The sequence below is a fragment of the Cervus canadensis genome, chromosome 21, assembly GCF_019320065.1.
Source record: "Cervus canadensis isolate Bull #8, Minnesota chromosome 21, ASM1932006v1, whole genome shotgun sequence".
Lineage (NCBI taxonomy): Eukaryota > Metazoa > Chordata > Mammalia > Artiodactyla > Cervidae > Cervus > Cervus canadensis.
Window position 1 is genome coordinate 30,251,520 of NC_057406.1, and position 18,320 is coordinate 30,269,839.

The 18,320-nt window shown below is 38.9% G+C and overlaps 1 protein-coding gene across 3 annotated transcripts in view; it reads right to left on the minus strand.

Moving 5' to 3' along the window:
- GYS2 (glycogen synthase 2) overlaps nucleotides 1-18,320 on the minus strand; it is a 60,595-nt gene that overhangs the window by 28,141 nt on the left and 14,134 nt on the right. For 2 of the 3 annotated variants that reach the window (XM_043441448.1, XM_043441450.1), the window contains 5 exons: nucleotides 14,771-14,962; nucleotides 11,937-12,119; nucleotides 10,017-10,161; nucleotides 3,097-3,214; nucleotides 2,793-2,913 (listed from right to left, as the gene is read on the minus strand). In XM_043441448.1, the coding sequence (XP_043297383.1) occupies nucleotides 2,793-2,913; nucleotides 3,097-3,214; nucleotides 10,017-10,161; nucleotides 11,937-12,119; nucleotides 14,771-14,962 (759 nt within the window). The remainder of the gene's footprint in view (nucleotides 1-2,792; nucleotides 2,914-3,096; nucleotides 3,215-10,016; nucleotides 10,162-11,936; nucleotides 12,120-14,770; nucleotides 14,963-18,320) is intronic. The other variant, XM_043441451.1, reaches the window with a different exon arrangement.

Consider the following 18,320-nt stretch of genomic DNA (forward strand, 5'->3'; position numbering starts at 1 on the left):
GATTATTCTTCTGAGCTCCTATCACAGGTTATTGGCAAACCTGGGAGTCAAACTAGTGTTTTGTTTTGTTATTTTAAACTAGTGTTTTTTGACTCTACAATCTGTTTACTTTTCCTATTCCAAAAACACTATTGACCTGAAGTTTCTCAGAAAGAAATGACATGCCAAACAGCAGTGGGAATGATAGTGTAAACTTACTTAAGACTGTGTACTGATGAATGCTTTTATATTCTGAAATGACTGACTCTTGAATGTGGGGCACTATCATCTAACCTATGGTCTCAGCCCTCTGGAACCTTATATTCTATTCAAAATATCTATAGGGACCATAAAATAGGAAACACCCCAGGAATAAGCAATGTGCTTTTATTGAAGACTAAATGTACTATAAGGAAAGAAAATGTCTTATTTTGATTTCTCCAAGGATCATAATTATCTTTGATGTCTAGAATAAGAGAAATTCACTTTTTCTTCACATCTAAAAATAAAGTGAATATTTAATAAATGTATGGATAAATTAATAATGTCTCTAGACATGCTACATTTTTATATAGTTGTGAGTCCATCTATAAAGCTTGTTAAATAGATACATATCAGAAAATACTGTGAAATAAGTATTTTTCTCATGTTTATTCTTGAATAATCTTTCTGATCTTCAATCCTATTTTATAAGCGTGGATGTTTATTAATGTGATTTTAGTAATCTCCTAAAATACTTGGTACAGTGTATATGTTTAGTCTGTCAATCATGTTTGATTCTTTGCCATCTTTTGGACTGTAGACTACTAGCTTCCTCTGTTCATGGGATTTCCCAGGCAAGAATACTGGAGTGGGTTGCCATTTCCTTCTCCAGGGGATCTTCCGGACCCAGGGATCAAACCTGCAACTCCTGTCTCTCCTGCGTTTCAGGCAGATTCTTTACCCGCTGAGCCATCCAGGAATATCTGGACTAAGACAGTGATAAATCTATGTCCAAGAAATAAAAACTGAACAGGAGAGTTACATAGAGCTCAGGAAAATTTAGATTATCTCAGCATCTCAGTAAAATTAGACTTCTATACTGACCTCTTCTATTTTCCTTATGTATTCTATATTTTTCTATGATGTGACAAGAATATAAGCTGATAACTTTCATCAATATCTATGATGCAGTACTTCTGTTGGCACAGGTTTTATTGCTGGATTAGTTCAGAATCTATTTTAAGAATACGCCTGCCAACGCAAGAAACACAAGAGACGTGAGTTTGATCCCTGGGTCGGGAAGCTCCTCTGGAGAAGGAAAGAGTAAACCACTCCAGTATTCTTGTCTGGTGGAGCCCAGCAGGCTACAGTCCATGGGGTCACAAAGAGTCAGACATGATTGAACATGCACACACAACAACAGTTCAGAATCTATTTTAAGATTCTGAGCAAACCTAACCTATTGAGCAAAAAATCATTCCATATTGGGAGTGGGAAACTCCTCTATGTTTCTGTGTGGTGGGGCCTCTCCTAGTGGCATGGTTTGAGGCTTTCGGATTTCAGAGTCGAGGCATGGCTAGTGAGCTAGGAGAGGAATAGAGTTTGTGTGTGTCTGCCCCATTCTACAAGGGCAACTGCTTGGCTGTCAGTCACATTGCACATGTTTTTCTGAAGGCTTCTGGTTGGAGGGGATGGATATGATCAGGGCTGTCTGTGCTCAGATGTGTAATACCACAAAGTTTAATACCAAGGTCCAATATTGGGAAGCCTTTTAATGCCATGCAACCAAGCCATATTTCCCATTAGGGTATTTTTTACAATTAATTTTTATTGGAGTATAGTTGCTTTACAATGTTGCATTAGTTTCTACTGTATAGCAAAGTGAATTAGCCATACATACACATACATCTTCTCTCTTCCTTACCATTCAGGTCAAGACAGTGTATTAAGTCTATCAATTTAAAAAAAAGCAAGGTTTTGTTCTCTTTACTCTCTGTTTGCTTGATTTCTCTGTATCTTTCGATCATTTACAAACTCTTGGGGGATAGGTGGGAAAGAGGATGCTATACAGTCAGCTTAAAACATGGCACATATATAACATAGAAAGGAAGAGAATGTAAAACATGAATATATACACTTACATATATGTATCACTGAATCAGGGCTTCCCAGGTGGCACTGGTGTAAAGAACCTGCCTGGCAATGCAGGAGACACAAGAGATGTGGGTTTGATCCCTGGGTCGGGAAGATCCCTAGAGAAGGGCATGGCAACCCACTCCAGTGTTCTTGCCTGGAGAATCCCATGGATTGAGGAGCCTGGTGGGCTACAGTCCACAGGCTCACAGAGTTGGACATGACTGAAGCGACTGAGCACACATAACTATATCACTTGGCCATACACCTGAAACTAACACAGCTTTGTAAATCAACTATATATCAGTAGAATTTTTAAAAATTTTTAAATTAAGATAAAATATTCTTTGGGGTGCATTTCCAAAAAAAATTTGCTTCTATGATTCTTAAAAAAAAAAAAAAAAAGCCATACTATTATATTGGCTATATACCCAATATAACATGATAAGTTTGTAGCTCTCTTTAAAAAATACCTGACATTCTAGACAAATACACGAGCAAAGAGTGTGGCAATCATATTTATCATTTTAAATATGAACTTGAAAGACCAAAGGCATTTAAAAAATAAAGCTAACATTTTAAGTCTTCAAAATCAAATATTTTTTTTGAAAACCATTTAAGAAGCCAGGAAGTTCTTTACTTTCCACAGAAGACAGTCCTCTATAAAAGCACCGTTTAGTGTTCTAGAGCATTCTTACCCTCAGCAGGAAATTTAATCTGGATAAGGATTCTAAGAAGATGTCAGCTCCTTTGTTTGAAAACTCATACCTCCCAGCAATGAAGAGGAACAATGTTTTTTCAAGATCAAAGTCCAGATGACTAAAACAAAACAAAACAGTTTCTAATGAAAGAAAGCAACAGCAACAAAATGTACACATGAATTCTGTGAAAGTACAAAGGGGACTGGGAAGGATAAACATTTACTTTAACAACCCTTTTCTCTAACCCCAGATCCCTAACATCACAGGACAATTTTTTTTTTTTAAATAAAGAAAAGCATACCCATAGAAGTGACCTCGAACAAATTCTTGGATCCTGGCCTTGTACATAGCATGGAGATTTTGAAACTCATGTACAGCTGAAAATTTCTTAACATTCAAGCCATTTGGAGTAACTACATCTGGAAAAGCAAAGTAAAATCCTCATGGAAAAATCTCTTTTGAGAGAGGGTAGCATTGCAAAAACAACAGTATTTTGCTAGAGAAGACTCTTGAGAGTCCCTTGGGCAGCAAGGAAACCAAATCAGTCCGTCCTAAAGGAAATCAGCCCTGAATATTCATTGGAAGGACTGATGCTGAAACTGAAACTCCAATACTTTGGCCATCTGATGTGAAGAGTCCACTCACTGGAAAAGACCCTGATGTTGGGAAAGATTGAAGACAGGATGAGAAGGAAGAGGCAGAGGATCAGATGGCTGAATGGCATCACCAACTCAATGGACACGAGTTTGTGTAAGCTTTGGGAGCTGGTCATGGACAGGGAGGCCTAAAGTGCTGCAGTCCATGGGCTCACAAAGAGTTGGACACTACTTAGCAACTGAACAACAACAACAAGTTAGGTGTCTATTAACATTTCTAGTTTCTGACTATCATAGAATTGGAAGTTTATAAAAATCCACAATGAACCACTGAAATAGATAATCAGGAGGATCTGACTGAAATAGCATTGAGTAATGGGTATTACATAATAGACCAATAGCAAAAATAGTCATTGTTAAGAGTTTTCAGTTACTGATCACTTACTATGCATTAGGTACTGCTCTAAACGCCTTGCCGTGTAACTCATTTAATCCCTTCAACACCCCGTGGAGCGAGGTGATATTTCAGAGGCAGAAACTGAGACACAGAGTAGTTATAGAATCTGTCCCAGAACACATGAGTAGAGTCCATGCTGTCTGTCCCCACCTGTTTTATCTTTAACTGTGCTATGTGCTAAACTACCTCTGTTTTTGTTTTAATTTTTATTGGAGTAAAGTGGCTTTACAGTGTTAATGTTAGTTTCTACTGTACAGCAAAGTGAATCAGCTGTATGTGTATCTATATCACCTGTTTTTTGGATTTCTTTCCCATTTAGATCACCACACAGCACTGAGTAGAGTCCATGTGATATACAGTAGGTTCCCATTAGTTATCTATTGTATACGTGCATGCATGCTAAATCACTTCAGTCCTGTCCAGCTCTTTGCTACCCAGTGGACTAGCCCATCAGGCTCTTCTGTCCGTGGGATTCTCCAGGCACGAATACTGGAGTGGGTTGCCATGCCCTCCTCCAAGGGATCTTCCTAACCCAGAGATCAAACCCAGGTCTCTAATGTTTCCTGCACTGACCAGTGGGTTCTTTACCATTAGGGCTACCTGGGAAGTCCATCTATTTTATAAATAGTCACATAAATATGTCAATCCCAATCTCCCAATTCATCCCATCCTCCCCTTTCCCCCTTGGTATCCATATGTTTTTTTCTCTATGTCTGGGTCTCTATTTCTCTTTTGTAAATAAAATTATCTATACCAATTTGTTTAGACTTCACATAGGTGTGCTAATCTATGGTATTTGTTTTTCTCTTTCTGACTTACTTCACTCCATATGACAGCCTCTAAGTCCGTCCATGTTAAACTACCTCTTGTCATTTTATTTTAGTCAAATGTGTGAAGAGTGTTCTGTCCATAAGGAACATTGGAAAAGTAGCCCTTTATTCCAACACATAACTGATTCTTTCTGCCTAGAAGATTTTGTTGCTTGAGTAGGGAGACGATTTTGATTTTTCAGAATATTGGTCTTTGTCAAGAAAGATAAAGACTGCTCAGAATACATGATGGAAATCACCTACTGAGTTGAATTCATGGATTATTTTATTTAGAAGCAGTAAAAACAATAGAAATAAAAAATTAGCACATTGCAATACAGATTTTTCAAAGGAGATCTGAGCTATAAAGACAAGAATGTAATCATTTTGAAGGATATTTTATATAGTAAACAGGCTATTCCCTTGAAATGGCTCCATAAAAATCAATCCAGGCTTCTTGGTCATTTCTTGTGAAAAATTAAAAAAGAACTTCTGTTTTTATGATTTTTTTTTTTTTTTACTAATTATTCGGGCATTTGCTACATTCATTTCCATATCTTGCCACAGCAAAGTTAATTTTAGGTTACCAAGGTTTCCAATAAAAGCCCTCATGCGAATAATCCCTAGATGAACCATATAGCGTGATCAGGATAGCAGACAACCCCCTCCTACAATATATCTCTTTCTATAAGTTTTATCCCTGGTAGCTCAGCTGGTAAAGAATCCACCTGCTACAAAGGAGACCCCGGTTCGATTCCTGGGTCGGGAAGATCTCCTGGAGTCTACCCACTCCAGTATTCCTGGTCTTGCCGGTGGCTCAGATGGTAAAGAATTCCCCTACAATGCAGGAGACCTGGTTTCGATCCCTGGGTTGGGAAGATCCCCAAGAGAAGGAAACGGCTGCCCACTCCAGTATTCTTGCCTGGAGAATCCCTTGGACAGAGGAGCCAGGCAGGCCCCAGACTACGGGGTCACAAAAAGACAGACACGACTGAGCAACTTTCACTTTCACTACTATCGTTGATGAATATTCATTGCTGTGGTATCTAACACTCCAGGAAAAAGAGAAAAAGAGAGAAATGTTTTATTATTGGTAGAGATTTGCCTATCTTCGTGGGCTTCCATGATGGCACAGATGGTAAAGAATCTGCCTGAAATGCAGGAAACCTGGGTTCAGTCCCTGGGTCGGGAAGATCCCCTTGAGAAAGGAATGGCTACCCACTCCAGTATTCTTGCCTGGAGAATTCCATGGACAGAGGAGCCTGGCACGCTATAGTCTATGGGGTCACAAAGACTCAGACATGACAGCTACTGAGCACTCATGCATATATTGATATATAATAAATATTTTAAAATATATATTAAAGATGAAATAAAATCTCTTGCTTGGCTTTTGGAGCAGGGAACATTTTAGATTGCAAGCAGCTTAAGCATGGAACTCACAGAATTGTAATAGTCTAAGAAGTAACTTTTTTTAAAACCACTTAAAATTGGTTTTACTCATGTGTCAACAATGGTGCTATGCATTCACAGAAATTTTAACATTTAATTTTTTAAATAACCTCTGAGGTAGGTATTATTATTTTCTATCAAAGTGAGCTGTGACTATGAGTGCCCAGTCACTCAGTCGTGTCCGATTCTTTGCAGTCCCATGAGCTGCAGCCCATCAGGCTCCTCTGTCCATGGGATTTCTGAGGCAATTACCCTGGAGTGGGCTGCCATGTCCTTCTCCCGAGGATTGTCCCAACCCAGGGATAAAGCCTTTGTCTCCTGTGTCTCCTGTATCGGCAGGCAGATTCTTTACCACTAGTGCCACCTGGGAAGCCCCAAATGAGATATCAGGGACTCATTATTTCCTATTTCTTTTTCTCCCTCTTGGATGCAAAGGCATCCCCATATAGATGAAACTTTGAGTCTCATCTGGTGTTCCCTCAAATTCCAGTTATCAAAAAGAACTTCTCTGAAACCCTATATAAAGGAAAAAAATACAAAAGCAAAATATGCCCATCACCTCCACTCCCTTACCTGCTTTACTTTTCTTCATGGCATTTATTACCCCAAACATGAAAAAGAAAGTGAAAGTCACGTCCAACTCTGTGACCCCATGGGTATAGTCCATGGAATTCTGTAGGCCAGAATATTGGAGTGGGCAGCCTTTCCTTTCTCCAAGGGATATTCCCAACCCAGGGATCAAACCCAGGTCTCCCACACTGCAGGCAAATTCTTTACCAGCTGAGCCACAAAGGTAGCCCATGAATACTGGAGTGGGTAGCCTATCCATTCTCTATCAGATCTTCCTGACCCAGGAATTGAACCGGGGTCTCCTGCATTGAATGCAAATTCTTTACCAACTGAACTATCAGGGAAGCCCTACCCCAAACATATCATATGTTTATTTGAATATCTGATTTACTGCCTACTTACTCCTCTTAGAATGTAAGCTTTATGAAAGTAGACATGTGTTTTCAGCCAGTTACTCATTCATATTGCTTGAAGCAGGGTTTAATAATTAATTGGTTGACTCATGATTAATTTGCATATGACATTATTGAAATGCTGCTCCATACTTGCAATTCGAGAATCTCCATACAGCTGGAAAGTCTAATTGCTCAGAAATTCTGAGCCAAAGATGAGTTATGATTCCTTGGGTATCTAAAATAGCATTGTTGAAACAACAAGGTCCTACTATATAGCACAGAGAACTATATTCAATATTCTGTGATAAACCATAATGGAACCGAATATGAAAAAGAATGTATATATGTATAACTGAATCACTTTGCTAAACAATGGAAATTAACACAGCATTGTAAATGAACTATACTTCAATAGAATAAATTAATAAGAGAAATAACAGGTCCAGCTGAGCAGCATCCAGATGGCAGCCCTCACAAGCTGTTGGCTTTGGAATAGTCACTTGACCTCTCTGTCCCTTGGGTTCCTCACCCATAGCAAGGAAAGATAATGATAGTTCTTATCTCTTCAGACTACTGTGATGATGAAATGAGACTATATATGTGGATAAAATACTAGAATGAGTCTAGCACACACCAAGCATTCAATAAAATTTTGTGTTTGATAATTCACTAAAAGTCTGTGGATTTTCCTGAGCCACAAAGCATCAGGGATTTCACAATTTCAATCAGGGCCAACAGGTGATTCCATGACTAGACAGAAATGTCGTAGATTATGGGGTTTATAGTTCTAGTAGAACCTCAAAGTGAAGTTAGCAGAAATAGAGATGAGAATTTATGAAAAGTCTAATCCACACAAAATAATAATTGTCACTTTCTGAACTCTTACAATGGGCCAGGTGTGTATCTGAGTCCTTCCCATGTAGTAGCTCCTTTAATCATTGAGACAATTCTACATAAGAGATGATATCATCCTCATTATACAATCTGGGCAAAGAGGACTTAAGCAATATTCACAGTGTCTACAGCTAATAACATATATTCAACACAAAGTCATTCTTGCTACTGAATTCAGACAGTTTGGCAATAAGTCCACAGTTTTCACCACTACCTACAACAAACCCCCTAAGAAAATAAGGAGTTAAGAAAACAGTATATAGAGAAAGCGGGGTCCAGAACCTGATGATGGAGAATGTCTGCTTTTAAAAGACAGCAGTTAGTAGAGAAACTATTGAGACACTAGAAAAGAATATTTGAGAAACCTCAGAATGTGTAATGTCATGAAAATAAGGAATGATAGAGGTATCAGCCACCTTTAATTGCTAAAGAATGTCAAGGAACATAAAAAAGTTACCGAATTGTGAACCTGGTGAGTTTTGAAAAAGCAATTTTAGATCAAGTGTTGGAGGTTGGAAGTTAAAGTTGAAGAGGCTCTAAGTGGAAAAACTATGGATTATTTTTGTAAAATACTTGATAGCAAGAGGAAGGATGAAATTATGTAGACGTCTAAGAGAGTAGTGGTTTTAAGAGAAATTTTTATTTCAGAATAGGAAAAAACAAAGCATTTCTGTAAGCACAGAAAAGGATACTGATGACAGGAAAAAAAAGTAAGATCCAAGAAACAAGTGAGCATATTGATGAAGCAAACTCCTGCAAGAGACACGAGTGTGAGAAGCAAAGTGGACTCAAGAGCACCCTTGGAAAGAAAAAAGAATAGCACAGGATCTTTCGGCTGCCACTGTTCAAATTACTTGCTTCCTTTTTAATTATGTAGAACTTTGTAATGCTTTCTCTAGATGTTAAACTGGTATACAAAAGAAAGACTAATTAACTAGAGTTAAGACCACAGGAATTAAGCAAGGAAGATGTATTAATCAGGACTGTTTTGTTGCAAGTAAGAGAAATCTAGGCTTCCCTGGTAGCTCAGCTGGTGAAGAAACCGCCTGCAATGCAGGAGACCCTGGTTCGATTTCTGGGTTGGGAAGATCCCCTGGAAGAGGGCATGTCAACCCGCTCCCGTATTCTTGCCTGGAGAATCCCCATGGACAGAGAAGCCTGGTGGGCTACAGTCCGTGGGGTCACAAAGAGTCACACATGACTGAGTGACTAAGCGCAGCACAGGAGAAATCTACTAACACTGGTTTAAGTATTACAAGGAGGAATTAATAGGATCCTGGAGTGTCTGATGGCAGAGATGTAGCTGGGCCGCAGGAATTAATTTAAACCATGGTCTAAATCACTGTGGAGGATCTAGAGTTCACTCAATCTGTTTCTGCTTCTTAATTGTACTTCACTGTAGTTTATCTTTCTTTGCATCTTTACAGCTTCCAAGCTTCTATTATACAAGAGTATTCAAAGAAACTCATCTGTTTAGACTCATTATGAAAGCATTCTGATTGGGCCAACTTAAATCAGGAATCCACCTCTGGACCAATCAGCTATGGCCAGGTGACGGGGTCATGTTTTATGAACACACCGCTTGGCATTGCAACCTCTGCACAGTCTGGGGCTAGTTCCCTGAAAAACTTGCAAGAAAATCTTGCGAGAAGTAAAACAACAGGTTTCTACTAAACAGGACCAATGAGGCAATGTTCTAAGATGTAGGACTGGGGAAGTCACACACACATTTCTCATATTTTCTTGACATTCATTTTCTTAAAATAGAAAAGTCAACTCAGCTTGCTTCAACACAGGAAGTCATTATGACAACCCAGTTCAGAATTAGGGTATTTTAAACATAGACTATTCAACAAGCACAGATCGTTTACTATTATGTTCCAGATATAGCTTAGTGTTCAACAAAGCTACTGAAAATGAGAATTCAAATACGTATAAAGATTTGAGTAGTGATAGTGCAGTTTTCCTCTTATAATTATTTCATGAATTTTTGTTTAAAACAAAGCTATCACAGGTTGGTGACAAACTGAGGGATAATAATTAATTACCAGGTTTTCTCTTCAGCATGTGTTCTGCCTCTATGGCTGTAATTTCAGAAACTGTGGTGAAAACATGAGCACAATGGACGGAAGCACGCTCCATGCAATACCGGTGATAAATCTGCCTTTCCCCAGCCTCTTTGTCTATGTTAAACTGTGAAAACAAAACAAACACACACACATAGACATTTGCTTACACCAGTCCTTCTACATAGGCAAAGCAAAATCACATATTTCTCACACTGTTTTTCCTTACAGCTATGTGGAATTTTATGACCACAAAAAAGAAGTGACAAATTTTTATTAAACCCATCACTGAAACACAAAGCTACTTATGCTTACAAAGAGTGCTCTTTACTTTAAGCTGGGGAGATATGCAATCATATTTGAAGACAGTGTGATATGAACACTGACCTTTTGCTGAAAGGATGAAGTTATAATATTGATATATAACTATATATTATGATTTTGTTCCTTAAAAATAACTAATAAAACCTGATGAATATTAGTAGTTGTTTTTATTAATTGCTATATACTATGCTTTTAAGTATTTTGAAGTGAAATATTTGATGTGCTTGAAATATTCGCTATGCCTCTGTAATATTTTCTCTTTCACAAACATCAAAGCCTGCTCTTCTCCAGGAAACACGGTGGTTGAGCTTATCACAGATCACTGGTTTGCCCTTATTAGTCTACTATTAGGAAATCTCCCTGACCTCTTGACCATTCTGAATTCCTTGGTGACTTTATTTTGAATATACATCTTATGTTTATAATTTGACCTTCAGGTTCAATTGACCTTTTTATAGGCGAGCTCTCTTTAGAACCATTCACTGTTTTGCAAATGTTAAGTTTTGTTTAAAAGAACTTTCCTACACTCAAAACGCCTCTGAGATGGTGGTATAACTTTCTGCTCTCATTATCTGAGTAGTATTAATCATGTATTACAAATAGGCACAAAAATACACTCAAAAAAGTATGCAGTCTGTTGCATAGACTCCTAGAGCTTTTTTTAAACTGGGGTAGGGGGTCAATTTTTCAACTTCCTAATGTTCCTGATAGTGAGACAAAACCCTAAAATGCTAAATTGATTTGACTGGCAATATAGACACCAAGTCTACAAAAGTCCTGACTGTATGTTACTCAAATGCTTGACCATGATTTTTTTATTTTAATTTTGTTACATTCTTTCCTTATTTATTTTTAAAATTTGCTTGATTTTAATTGGAGGGTAATTGCTTTACAATGTTATATTGGTTGCTTGACCACTACTATTGACAGGATGATATGAAAAACATAGCTACATTAATCTGAACTGATGAAAACTGGAAGAAAGAAGTCAAAACTGAATGATTTTTGGTCACAGAATAGGGAAGTCTTCTAAGATATGCAAACCCAACTGTTTGATCACCAAGGATCTACATTCCTGTTTTTGGTAACTCTGTCTTAACTGGACCCCCACAAAACTCCACCTATAACTCACTGCAGAATTACAGCAGATATCTGACCTTCGTTCACTTGGAGGATGGAGGAAGTGAGGCTCATAGTACAAGCGGATGCCTAGCATCCCTGTGGGGTACCTGCCACTCAGAGCTTTGTGAGGATCCCGGGTCCTCAAAGCATTTCCCAAGCAGCCCAACCTCAGGACCGCAGTGGCTGATGTCTTCCAGGCCTCTTTGGATCTTGGGTCTGTTACTTCAAAGTGGACAGGCATCTGGCCTGTCCTGGCTACACTTGGCTGCACTCTGAACAAAGTTAAACTTTATATGAGCTCTCAGTCCCCTCAGGGGAGGCTGCGTCACAAATATTGATTGGTTAAAAGGGCATTTCTGCCATCTGGATGACAGATGAAAGGTGAAGATCAATACTTCCCATCCTTCAGCTTCAAGGGTCGGAAAGAAAGGTGGCGAGGGTGGAAGAGCTAATTACCTTATCAAGCTGGTTGTAGAAATCGATGTTAGCTGCACAGAGATACCGCCCAAGCAGTGTGGCGTGGGTGGTAAAGACTGTAGCAATGGGCAGTTTCCGAGCTCGAGAAAGGATCAGTCCAATCCCAGCCTGCCATTCATGGAAATGGACAATGACGTGTCTCCCATCGGCATGGTCCGTCACCTAGGTCAGAAAAGAAACTTGTAGAAAAGTTGAGGATGAAGTTTGATCTTGCTCATGGTCCACAGCATAAGGAAAGTTGTTATGCTTGTAAATTTTAGCACAATTAAAAAGAATCTAAATATAAACCATGCAGATTTATCAACTATAAGGGCTTTCTAGAATTTAGCTTCCTATTCATAAAGTCCATATATGTTTATGGCTTAATCCTCTTTTTCAATATGGATCAGATTTATTTTTGCATTCACAGAGGGGACTCCTAGAGTAAATGTACAGTAGGTGCTCAATTAATATTCATTGAATGAATGAATGATTAATAGCAATAAAATTTTTGAAGTTTCACTGAGCATCTGAATCAATTGGGACAAGCCACTTACAATCTTCTTTTTTAAATTAAAAGTAATGACTTCATGTTTTAAATCAGTCTTATTTGGATTTTCTGCTACTTAGAGCCAAAAATATTTTAGCTGATATATTATTATTATATACATCATTATTTTATATTATGATAATATTATTTTCTATTATTAATATTATTTTTAATATATCTTATTTTGTATATTATTATTTTAAGATTATGAGACTGAGGGAAAAAGAGATTAATAACTTGCTTAGAAATTTAGTAACACACTGAGGACCCAGATCTAATTCCAGGTCTAACTCTAACACTAGGTAAGGCACCAATTTCTTAGCCTTAAAGTTACTTTGTTTCACTAAAAATAGAGCTATCATACAATCCAGCAATCCCACTCCTGGGCATATGTCTGGAAAAGATGAAAACTCTAATTTGGAAAGATACATGCACCCCAGTGTTCAGAGCAGCACTATTTACAATACCCAAGACCTGGAAGCAACCTAAATGTCCATCAGCCAATGAATGGATGAAGACATGGCATACGTATACAATGGACTACTCCTTGGAAGGAAAGTTATGACCAACCTAGACAGCATATTAAAAAGCAGACACATTACTTTGCCAACAAAGGTCCATCCGGTCAAGGCTGTGGTTTTTCCAGTGGTCATGTATGGATGTGAGAGTTGGACTGTGAAGAAAGCTGAGCATAGAAGAATTGATGCTTTTGAACTGTGGTGTTGGAGAAAACTCTTGAGAGTCCCTTGGACTGCATGGAGATCCAACCAGTCCCTCCTAAAGGAGATCAGTCCTGGGTGTTCATTGGAAGGACTGATGCTGAAGCTGAAACTCCAATACTTTGGCCACCTCATGCGAAGAGTTGACTCATTGGAAAAGACCCTGATGCTGGGAGGGGTTGGGGGCAGGAGGAGAAGGGGGCGACAGAGGATGAGAAGGTTGGATGGCATCACCGACTCAATGGGCATGAGTTTGAGTAAACTCCGGGAGTTGGTGATGGACAGGGAGGCCTGGCGTGCTGCAATTCATGGGGTCGCAAAGTGTCGGACATGACTGAGCGACTGAACTGAACTGAACTGATTATTCAGTCATAAAAAGAATGAAATACTGTCATTTTCAACAACATAGGTGCAGTAGAGATTATCACACTAAGTGAAGTAAGTCAGACAGAGATATCATTTATAAGGGAAATATCATACACAAATGAATTTGTTTACAAAATGGAAACAAACTCACATAGAAACAAACTTAGAGTTACCAGAAGGTAAATAGTGGTGGGTAGGGATAAATTAGGAGTATGGGATTAAGAGATACACAGTACTATATATAAAATAGATAAGCAGTAAAGATTCACAAACTGTATTTTATATCTTGTAATAACCTACACACCCTTTATGACTGTTGGCTTCATCAGAAAGAAGTTATACTGGTAAAGAGGACACACAGCCAATATACAGCTCTGTGATTTCTTCTTAGAACACAGTCCCACTTTGCCAGAGATGCTCTTAATTTTTTTATTTTTAAGCAAAGCATAATCATCTTGAGGTAATGCAAGGAATGTGAAGAAATCCTACTGCCATGCTTTCAGGAATTGAGTACAGACATGGCTCATTTAACAAAGACTGATTTCCAAGGCTCTTCTTGTTTTTTTAAATCTACAGAATATTTCACTGCTGTGGACTTCTTAGCAACTGCTGAGATCACTTCACCCTTTAGTAAATGATTAAAAGATCTAAGAGCCACTGCAGTCACACAAGCACTCAGGAATGAACAAAACCAAATATTTCAAGCCATTTCCACTCCCCTGATGCTGGAACGCATGTACATAGTCCATGATGTAGAATATTTTTTCCTGCATATATACTCAATATTACTTATGTAGCAGGAAATATAATTGGGTGTTTTACCCACATTGTTCTAGTTAAACCTGACATGAGGTAAATATTAATAAGCATGATTATCACCATGTTTCAAAGACTGGTATTCAGTTACAGGGCTTCACTGGTGGCTCAGACTGTAAAGAATCTGCCTGCAATGTGTGGGACCTGGGTTCGATCCCTGGGTTGGGAAGATCCCCTGGAGGAAGGCATGGCAACCCACTCCAGTATTCTTGCTTGGAGAATCCCCATTTAGTTACAAGAAGGCATTTTCTCAGATTCCTTTGATATGTCAATAAAACAGTTAATAACGGTACCATCTCAAAACTAGCTTAAAAACCAGAGGCTCATTGCTGGGTACTACAATATGCTTCTCCTCTCTCATGGGACTCTACAGTAAACAGTACCTCTTTCAAGAACCAGGCAGTTAATGACCCAAAGATCAGCATATCGTTGGCTTCCTGGTCGTGATAAGGAATGCCAACGTTGCATGCTTCCCAGAGGTCTCCTTTCCACTTGTCCAGGTTCCAAGCCGAATAGCCAATGTCAAAGAGAACCACGTAAGGACTCCCTTCTATCAGCCATCTTCCAAAGCGCACCTGCCATAGAAAGGACACATGGCCATGGAGTAACACTAGGCAATGCAGGGGAGGAAAATCTATTTGTACTTAGAAGCTGTGCTTGATAGAAACTGTATTTAAGAACTCCGGAGATTACACAAGCCATATAGGAAACAATAGTGATAACACGGAGCATCTCATGTTTGAGCCTGCAGAGGAAATGAGCCAGCACCCATTCATCTAGAATCTCCAAGTTCTTGCTTTTCATTAAATTTAGTCATTCAACAATGAAGTATATAGATCATGTGATCTTTGTTCTTCTGTCTATCATTACCTTCCCATGACCTTGAGCTCATGGTTTTAGGTTGTTTCTCTAGACAAAGGTATATGATTTCTCTTATTCCTCCTATCAAAAAAAAAAAAAAAAAAGTGACAATAAGTGTTTCCCAGTATGGTTGCTGCAAGAAGTCTTAACTAAATATATTGACCAAGACATATTTTGGGGGCTTCCCAGGTGGTGCTAGTGGTAGAATACCTACCTGCCAATGCAGGAGATATAAAACGCAAGATCAGGAAGATCCCTTGGAGGAGGGCATGTCAACCCACTCGAGTATTCTTAACTGGAGAATCCCATGGACAGAGGAGCCTAGAGGGCTATGGTGCATACAGTTGCACTGCTGAACATGACTGAAGTGACTTCACGCACACAGGCAAGACACATTTTCTCTTTAAGATAGCAGTCTAAGTCTATTATATTCTTCAAATTGATTATTTTATTCCAAAATATTTTACTTTGTGCAAGTTTTAATGCAGTAGCTATTTCAAATTTTTTCCAGTTGTAACTATATAGTCATTTGTATATCTAAATTTTAACTTCCCTTTTGGTATCCACTTTTCTATAGTAATTTACTCATGTTTTTTATTTTATGTTTCTTCTCCTATTATGTGCAAGGCAATTCCATAAGTGACTTCAAACCCTTTTTGAAGTTGGCAGAAGCAAAGAGCCTCTCTCATTGGGCATCTAGTCCTCTCTAGTAAACTGAATTTGTCTACATTGCTAACATTGACCTTATGACTCCTCCCAAGGCTGAATTTTCCAGAGCATGAAAGCCCATTTGATCACCATTCCCTTGCTTGGGACTCAGGAATTCATGGTGATTTCTTTCTCCCATCCATGCCTTGGTAAACATTGAAAAGTTCTTATTACTTGTCAGTTGCACCCACTGCAATTCAGTATTTATCATGGCATAATTTCCTTTTCAGATTTAGTTTTCCTGAGCTCCAAACAACCTTTCAATAGATTCTTTTGGGACATTCATTGATTTATACATTCATTTAACAAATAGCTACTGGTTGCCTGATATGTGGCATATGATGCAGTGAGCTAAGAGCACAGTGAAGTGTTGAAACTACAGAAAATGTAAGCTAGCTTGTCTTGACTTCCAGTGTATTCTTGCTCATGACAGGAAACATCTTTACATCAGAGATCTGCTTGGAATCTTGAGAGCAGTCAGTCTCATCATGACTTTCATCTCCCTCTTCTTTCACAAGAGCTTCAAATGTGAGGGGCTTCCCTTATAGCTCAGTTGGTAAAGAATCTGCCTGCAGTGCAGGAGACCCCAGTTCGACTGCTGGGTCGGGAAGATCCTCTGCAGAAGGAATAGGCTACCCACTCCAGTATTCTTGGACTTCCCTTGTGGCTCAGCTGGTAAAGAATCTGCCTGCAATGTGGGAGACCTGGGTTTGATCCCTGGGTTAGGAAGATCCCCTGGAGAAGGGAAAGGCTACCCACCGCAGTATTCTGGCCTGGAGAATTCCATGGACTGTATAGTCCATGGGGTTGCAAAGAGTCAGACATGACTGAGCGACTTTCACTTTCACACTTTCAAATGTGAACCCCTTCTAACATCTCACTCATTTCATCCCAACAGTATAACATGCAACCTTCTCTATTCTTCTAATTCTCCACACCATTCTCACTGTCATATGCTTCCAAAGTACCCTCTGGGACTTGAACTTACCTTTTAAACTAAATGTTCTACACTCTAAACCTCCTAGACACCACCACTCCTATCGACATCTTAATGGAAACTCTTTTTTCCACTCTTAGAAACTTACAAAATTCCTTAGAAAACTCTTAGAAAATTCCTCAGGTGAAAGCGAAGGAAAGTGCAGATTTTTTTACATCACACTGAAACTTTTAAAACCTTATTCTTTGTATATAAAGACATCTCTGAAATTTACATTATCCAAACATGTTACCTTTCCCTGTTCTGTGAATCTCCTGGGTACTTTTCTACCTTATTCTGGGAAATTTTAAAATCCAAGATTGTATCCTACACACTTACCTCATAGCTATTTGACCGTACTGACTTTAAAGAACTTCATGTCCACCGCCTGTTAGCCCCCCAAGCTCAAGGCTGCAATCTTAACCTTGTCAATAGCCGAATTGTTACTCCTCTGAAATGTTTAACCTTAGCACTGTATCCCTCAACCACAACTTCCGTACTTCTCTCACTGTGTTTTTCCCAGTGTATGTATTCTTTCATTTTCCTCTTCAGCATCTCCAGTTTCTAGAACCCTCCTTCTTGTCCTACATCATCACCATTTTTTTTCCTTTCATTACTTCCGTTCCTGTCCATTTCAGATCCAACTGTCCAACAACTCAACCGTTAATTCAGTCAATTGCACAGTTACCTTCAAGACTTATGCCACCTTGCCTCGTTGCACACGTGCTGAAATTAAACAACACTGAATCTCCAACTATCTAACTTCTAACACTTTCAGTCAGGCTGCTGACTGCAGTAAATCCCCTCTACACATGAACCTTCAAGTTGCGAACTTTTAAAGATGCAAACGCGCGTTCACATGTCCCATCACATAAGTTAGCTCACGTGTGTGGCATACACGGTCACACGTGTGCATCCTCTAAAAACGGTTTTGCTTTTGCGTACTTTACTGTATAGTACTGTATAGAGTACAGTAGTATAGTACTTTATTTCAGGCCCCAGACCCTGTGCCATCAACATCAGGCATGCGTGAAATTGCAACTCACCTTCCACCTCCTATTGCTGACGATCCTCCATCTCTACCATCTCCCACCTCCCTCCTCCAGTCAGTAAATCTTCTTGTCTGTTTACCTGATGCCAGCCCTTGAATGCTAGTTGTGGGACCATACTACTGCACTTTTCAAGGCACTGTACTGTAAGATTAAAAATGTTTTACTTTTTGTGTCCATTTTTTATATATTGTTTGTGTGAAAAGTATTATAAACCTATTACAGGACAGTGCTATATAGCCGATTGTGTTACTTGGGTGCCTAGGCTAACTTTGGTGAACAGACAATTGAACTTGAGAATGTGCTCTCAAAACAGAACTCATTCCTATGTAGGAGACA